Source organism: Tympanuchus pallidicinctus, unplaced genomic scaffold, assembly GCF_026119805.1.
Source record: "Tympanuchus pallidicinctus isolate F22 unplaced genomic scaffold, pur_lepc_1.0 scaffold3, whole genome shotgun sequence".
Lineage (NCBI taxonomy): Eukaryota > Metazoa > Chordata > Aves > Galliformes > Phasianidae > Tympanuchus > Tympanuchus pallidicinctus.
The window spans coordinates 37359592-37366210 of NW_026294747.1; the positions used below are offsets into that span (position 1 = coordinate 37359592).

At 49.8% G+C, this 6619-nt stretch overlaps 2 protein-coding genes across 2 annotated transcripts; one reads left to right on the top strand and one right to left on the bottom strand.

The window, feature by feature from the left end:
* Window positions 1–3: 3 nt before the first annotated feature.
* Window positions 4–949, bottom strand: ACYP1 (acylphosphatase 1). Its single transcript, XM_052696080.1, has 2 exons — window positions 819–949; window positions 4–669 (listed from the first exon to the last, which is right to left on the bottom strand). The coding sequence occupies exons 1-2, from the start codon at window positions 900–902 to the stop codon at window positions 454–456; spliced, it is 300 nt and encodes a 99-aa protein (XP_052552040.1). The 5' UTR covers window positions 903–949; the 3' UTR covers window positions 4–453.
* Window positions 950–1108: 159 nt separating this feature from the next.
* Window positions 1109–6124, top strand: ZC2HC1C (zinc finger C2HC-type containing 1C). Its single transcript, XM_052696048.1, has 3 exons — window positions 1109–1392; window positions 2222–3497; window positions 4256–6124. The coding sequence occupies exons 2-3, from the start codon at window positions 2229–2231 to the stop codon at window positions 4517–4519; spliced, it is 1533 nt and encodes a 510-aa protein (XP_052552008.1). The 5' UTR covers window positions 1109–1392; window positions 2222–2228; the 3' UTR covers window positions 4520–6124.
* The last annotated feature ends 495 nt before the right edge of the window (window positions 6125–6619 follow it).

Consider the following 6619-nt stretch of genomic DNA (forward strand, 5'->3'; position numbering starts at 1 on the left):
AAGCAAGCTCCAAGTACTTTATTCTAACAAAAATAAACTTCTGTGCGAGTAAAGAACACAATAAATTGCTTCGCAGAGATTAAGGTCACAACAATCTCACTTTCAGCAGTATTTACAGCTGGTGCCAATTCTGCAGTTTCCTCCACACGAGCGCAGCGTTACACCAATGCCGTACGGTACTCAGCACTGCCGCTCACAACTCAGGCCTTCGGGGACCGGAGGCTGTGCCCCTGGGCAGCCCCATCAGTACAGACAGCACCGAGCCACGCTCCACCTGTCAAAGTGACACAAGCATTTTAGTGCTACACAACAGTACAACAAACCAATAAGTTAGAAATGTAAGGAAATACAGTTCTCTAGAGCCGGATGTCAGCTGTCTGAACAGCTGGGGGCTGGGGATGGATGCTCGGCAGGGGCAGCCTGTGCCCCAGGTTGGCTGCTCTCTGGACGAGGTCACTTGCGGATCTGGAAGTCCTTGTGTTCCAGCGCCGCAATCTCCTTCTCGTTGGTGAACTCGGCCCGGCTGATGCGGGACTGGGGGCTCCCGATCTTCCGCAGCCACTCCTGCAGCTCCCGCACCCTGGCGGCCGGACCCTGGGCCTGTCCCTGCACGGTGCCATAGCTCGTATTCTGCACCCAGCCAACCAGCCCCAGCCGCTTGGCCTCGCTCTGAGGAGATAACGCAGACGTGAGATGGCTCTGGGCTGCTGGAGCTACCAACAGCGGGCAGCGCGATGCTTACAAACCCCACACCGCATCAGCTGGCCCGGCCGGGCCCAGGAATCCCTAGGTCCCCGTCCCACCACCCCGCAGCGCACCTGGGTGTACTTGCGAAAGAAGACGCCCTGCACTCTGCCCGACACCTCGTAATCCACGGACACCAAGCCCTCGCTCCCAGCCATAGCCTCAGCAACCCCCACCAGCCGCAGTCGCAGCCGCCAACCTCACGGCGCACGCGCAGCGTGCCCTTCGCTGCCACCCAGGGACCAACGAGAGCCAAGCTCCGCAGGGAAGGCGGGACTTTCCTAACCGCTTCATGAATAATACATGAGGCCTCCCTCCCGCTCCCCTTCAGCCGGCGGTTTTCACTCGGCCATAGAGACAAAGTCTTCCAAGCAGCAGAGCGTCCCCACTCCCCTCGAGCGCCTCTTCCCCGGAGTGCTACCGATGCGCGGCTGAGTACCCATAGAGACGAACTCAGCGGCTAGAGCGGCACAGGAAGCGGCACCCGCGTGCCGGTCTCCAGGCAACAGCCGTCAACACGACGCGGCGGGAGCTCGGCGCCGTTCGGCTAGGCCTGCAGGCGGGGCCGGGCCCGGGGCCCCTGCCCTCAGCTCGGCTCGGCCGCTCCCGGAGCCGCAACGCAGATGAGCGCTGCGGGCGACTCTGCAGGTAACGGTGGGGGCGGGCCCAGGAACTCGTGTTCAGTGCGCTCCCCGCGGGGGCGGCGGTTCGGAGACTTTGAAGCTGTGCTCCTCCTTAGGGAGGCTCTGCGTGGGCAGCCGGTACCGCCATGCGGGAGTACGGGGCCGAGTGAGCCACGGAAAAGCCGTGGTGAGCTGAATGGGCCGCCTTCTGACGGCGGCGCCAGGGCAGGGACGAGTCTCGGTAAGCTCCTTGCGGGCATAGCTGCTTCCCTGGTAATGCGATTGGTCTCTACAGTGACAAGACAGGGCTCAGAAAGAACCCAGAGGAGTTAGAAAACCTTTGCCAATATTCAATCTAACTTACAAGTGTAGGCTGTTGGGAGGAAATTTTACAGGCTGAAAGAGCTGGGGCTGATCAGCCTGGAGAAGAGAAGGCTCTGAGGTGACCTGAGAGCTGCCTGTTAGTATGTAAACGGGAGGAAAGAACGGCAGACTCTTTAGCAGGGTCTGGTGACAGAACATGGGGAGATGGCTTCAAACTAAAAGAGGGTGGATTTAGGCTGGATATAAATATGTATTATATAAATTTTACAGTGAGGGTGGTGAGGCACTAGAACAGGTTGCCCAGAGATTAAGTTGATGCCCCATTCCTGGAGATTTTCAAGATGGGGTTGGATCAGGCCCTGGCAACCTGATCTATCTATGCGTGTCCTTGTTCATTGCAAGGGAGTTGGAGTAAATGACCTTTGAAGGTCTCTTTCAACCCTAAGGATTCTATGATTCTATGAAATCTGTCCAGTTTTGGATGTAGTAGTCTGTAGTGATTTTGCTTCTAACCTCAGGCTCTTTCCCAGGTACTGAATGGCTGAGCTGCAGCTGGCTTTGTTTCCGTATGTGGATTCTGTGGTGGCAGCTGCTAAGCTCTCAGTGACAGACAGTTATGATTCTGAAGTCTCAGTACATCAGTCCCCTCTGGAACACCTAGAAAACAGTTGTCAGCATGAATTCACATCAGACAAAGAGGAAAGCCTGAAAAATCCCCGTGCCAGAAAGAGCCAAAGCTATTCATATCCTCTTTCTGCAGAAAGCAATAAGCACAGCTCCCAGCATGGAGGCTCCAGCTCAGCTGGGCTGCAAAACAAGCATCTTGCCAGCCAGGTTAAGACTCTGCCCTCTAAATCATTAGCCAAACGGAAAGAAGGAGTGGATCGTTCATGTCCTCTGAAGCCAATTTTTCAGCACAACACTGGGAGCCTTCCTGCAGTCAATACAGGACAGCTCGGAAGTTCCCCATACATGGAGGAGGCTCTAAATAGTAGGACTAGCACAAAGAGCAAAGGAAGGCATCTGCCGGGGAAGCCTCAGCTAGCTGCAGTGCTCCCTCCTTGGACAGCAGAGCCTAAACAGTCAGATTCCTCTCTATACAGGAGAGATCTGGCTTATATCCTAAGGCTGGAGGCAGAGGGACGGTCCCTGGAAGAGGAAATCCGAAAGAAAGAGGCTCTTCTCAGGGAGAAGCTGAGGAGAACAAAGGAGGAGCTTAGGAGGATTCAACGAGAGAAGGAACTGATGGAGGCAGAGGAGAGAAGAGCCAGAGCAATGGAGAGGACTCGCAGGCGAAAGGCTATGTGGCACCCTGGAGAGGAAAGTATAAGATTTACCATCAGGACGGGTGATGGGGATTTTAGCGGGGTGCAGTCTGCAGAGGTCACTGTCCCGAAGACAGGCACTACTCTCCATCCCCAAGAACTGGCTATGGGGAAACTGAAGAAGGAACGGTTGGTGGCCAGCAACAACAAAATTCGAGACCGCATACCGGTGCAGAGTTTAGCCTCATGCTCAGAGCTGGACTTAAAACATGGCCCTTCTTCCTCTGTTCTCTCAGACTGTGGTGGCAGCATGCCTGCAGAGATGCTGTACATGCAGGCTGCCAGCCCCACAGAAAAGGGGGAGCTTGGACAGTGCAGCTTCTGTGGCCGCAAGTTTCTCTGCACCAGGCTCAAGAAACACATGAATATCTGCAGCAAGAGCCAAGGCTCTAAAAGGAAAACATTTGACTCCAGCAAGGCCAGAGCCAGGGGCACAGACCTGGAAGAGTTTCAGCAGCGGAAGAGCTCAGAGAGACCTCAGGTAACTTGCAGTCCCTTAGCCTTCCTCAGTTCACACATACTGTTCACTTTTCTCCCTCCCTGAGATCTAGTTTTGAGACATGAGCACCCTCATGAGAACACAGGGCTGAGGAACACAACCCAGCCACTGCCTCTGGAAGATGCTTGCCTTCCACATAAAATCTAATAGGTTGGGTTGGGCGGGAGGATGAGAGGGTGTTGTTTCTGACTGATTTGTCTTTGTAATGCATCATGGGGTACTCCTGGAGAGAACTTGCTCCTTGTATCAGAATGCTCATCAGGGCAGACTGGGTCTGCTGTGGTAAAGATCTGTGATGCTGGAGGGCTGTGGGGAACTGACTGAAAAAGCAGGTAATAAAATGGACTAGCAATCTGAGGGCAGTGGAAACATGCAGGTCTGTTCCTTCAGAGCAGCTGCAGCATCTCGCTCAAACTAGTGGTTGACAACCTTGAACATGGCATGGGAGTTGGAGCTCAAGTATCTTTAAGATCCCTTCTAACCTGAGCCATTCTATGATTTCCTCGGTGCTACTGCCTGCTTCATGAGCTCATTCTCAAGCTCTTTTCTAAGCACCGACATCTCCATCAGTAACTCCATCAAACCCTCCTTGGTGCTTGGTGGGATTCAGCTTCCCTGGGGGATTTTACATCAACGGAGACTGCTCAGGAAGAGGTGTCTAGAATTGGGCCATGAGAGCAAGGCTGAGAATGGAGGCTGACAGCAGTGCCAGTTGCTCTGACTGCATTTCCCTTCTGCAGAATAAGCCACCCAGAAGAAACAACTGGAGGCAGAACCATGAGGCTTTCATCCAGACCTTGCGCCATGCCCGGCAGGTGCAGCAAGTGCTGTCCAAGGGAGGGAAGGTACCTGACCTGCCTCCGCTGCCTCCCATTGAAAATCCAGACTACACTGCCTGCCCCTACTGCAGACGCCGCTTTGCACCCCAAGTAGCTGAGACACACATTCCCAAATGCAAAAACATCAAGAATAGACCCCCATTTCCCCCACAGAGGAAACGCTGATAAGGCAGCTTGCTTTGTTCTCCACACTGGCTGTGAGTGTTGAGCAAGATTTAAAATAAGCAATCAGTTCAGGACATAGAGGCAGAATATAAGTTTGTACACTTAAATCTGTGTGCTGGAGTGTGATGCCCTTCTGAGGGCCACCTTCTCCCAGCAGGTGAGCTCAACAGCAAGACCCAGTCTACACTGTAAGGATGTCACTGTTCAGTCCGTTGAGCAGGAAAGAAAGGTTGTTGCTACAGGCTGACAGCATGAAGCAAAAGAGCAAACCAGCCATCAGAAAAATCCTTAAGAATCATTTTTTTCTTGTAGGCTGCAGAGACTTAACCTTTTTTCATTGAAAATAGCTTTCCTGATGTAGAGATAACTGCTCTCCTTTAGCTCATCACTGGCTGCAGACATTTATTTTTCTTCCATAAAAGAAAAAAGGAGTGCTGTGCAAAAGAGAAACAGCTGGGCCAAAGAGAGCATCTGCCTTTTGTATGCTTTGTTGCTCTGCAAATGCAGGTGTTCACTTCTGAATGTATTAACAGCAACAGTGGTTCTGGCTGCCATAGTCTTTCTATTTTAATTACCTACAAGAACTGGGAGGTGTGGAGTTCCCTTTTTTTTTTTTTTTTTTTTTTTGCTATAGAATGGACTCTGCATTCTATAGTGCAATCTAGCATTTAGGGCTTTTGGGAAGCACCATACACAGGCTGCTGTGTTTACCCTCCTCTGTCTATGATAGACAACAGGATCCAGAGCTACTTGTCGATCATTTCTTTCGCTTTTTCTCACTTGTTGAAGTGCTGATCAGTTGAATAATAAAAGTTGCAAAGGCAGGCTTATTTTGCACTTGTTCTGCATCAGCCCAAGAGTTTTACTCAGATGATTTTCTGGAACATTAATGACAATCCTGGGACCATTTCTTACCAGCAGAAGAGCATAACATACTACCACTTAGAAATTTGGCATCGTGTCGACATAAAAACTGATGATGTTATTTAATTAGGAGAATTGGAAGCTATATAATGAAATACTTCCTCAACACCTTGGGCTCAGAAATTCATGGGGGCAGAAGAGCTTATGTGCAGGTCTGTATGCCAATTCACGTACATAGGACAGCAGAGGTACTATGAACAGGCCCTTCAGGCAGCAGAACAGCCATGTCCAAGTGATTACTTACTATGTACAATAACTGGAAAAGTCTTGGGAAAGAGGAGAAGAATAAACATTCAATTAAAGAATAATGCCACACAAGACGAAAAAATAGGCCACGAATAAGCTTAGACTGGAAATTAGCTTTCTAATCAGGAGAAGAGTGAGGTCATGGAAAAATCTTCCAACTAGGTTAGCAGAGGCAAGGAACCTACACTGTTTCAAGATGGACTTTGAGAAAATCACAGAAGGGACTGTACTGCAGGAATCAGAAACAAATGCTCTGTATCACAGTTCATTTCCATCTTCAGGATGGAAGATAGGCTTGTGATAAAAAGTGCAAATAACACACCAGCTATAGTTCTGTACTTCAGTGCATCACTGTCAGGAGCAGAGAAGGAATTTCCACCTCCCTCTGATTCCTAACGTACCTTCTAATTATTTTCCATCTAAAACATTCAAGAACAGCTAACAACAAATACAGTAATAAAATAACCAAGCGAAATACTAAGGAACTTCACAACAGGCAGTGTAACAGGTAAATCAACAACTAGATTTAACATTAAAAAGATGGAGATTTTCTGCAGGCCAAGGTAATAGGGACCTCTGAAACACAGGGCTTTAACCCTTCTTTAAGTCAGATGACTTACTTGTTTCCATTTTGGATGCTGCAATTGTAAGGCATCATGACAAAATTATGCCCCTTCTTGAGGGAGGTGCAAGGGAGTTGTTGGTTATTTTGGCCTCATGCTGGAGGGCTTAGTTTGTCACACACGATTAAAGGGTCTTTAAGGGGAATAGATGTCCTACAGACTTACAAAAAGGCATCTGCTCCAAGCTGGTAACAGTTGCTGCATAGTTGTCTATTTTTTCAGATTCTGATTTTCTGACTAGTCTAATATTAGACTATTTCTGTTTTGTAAAAAGTTGTTTTAAATGGTCACAGAGTGTTTTTTGTTC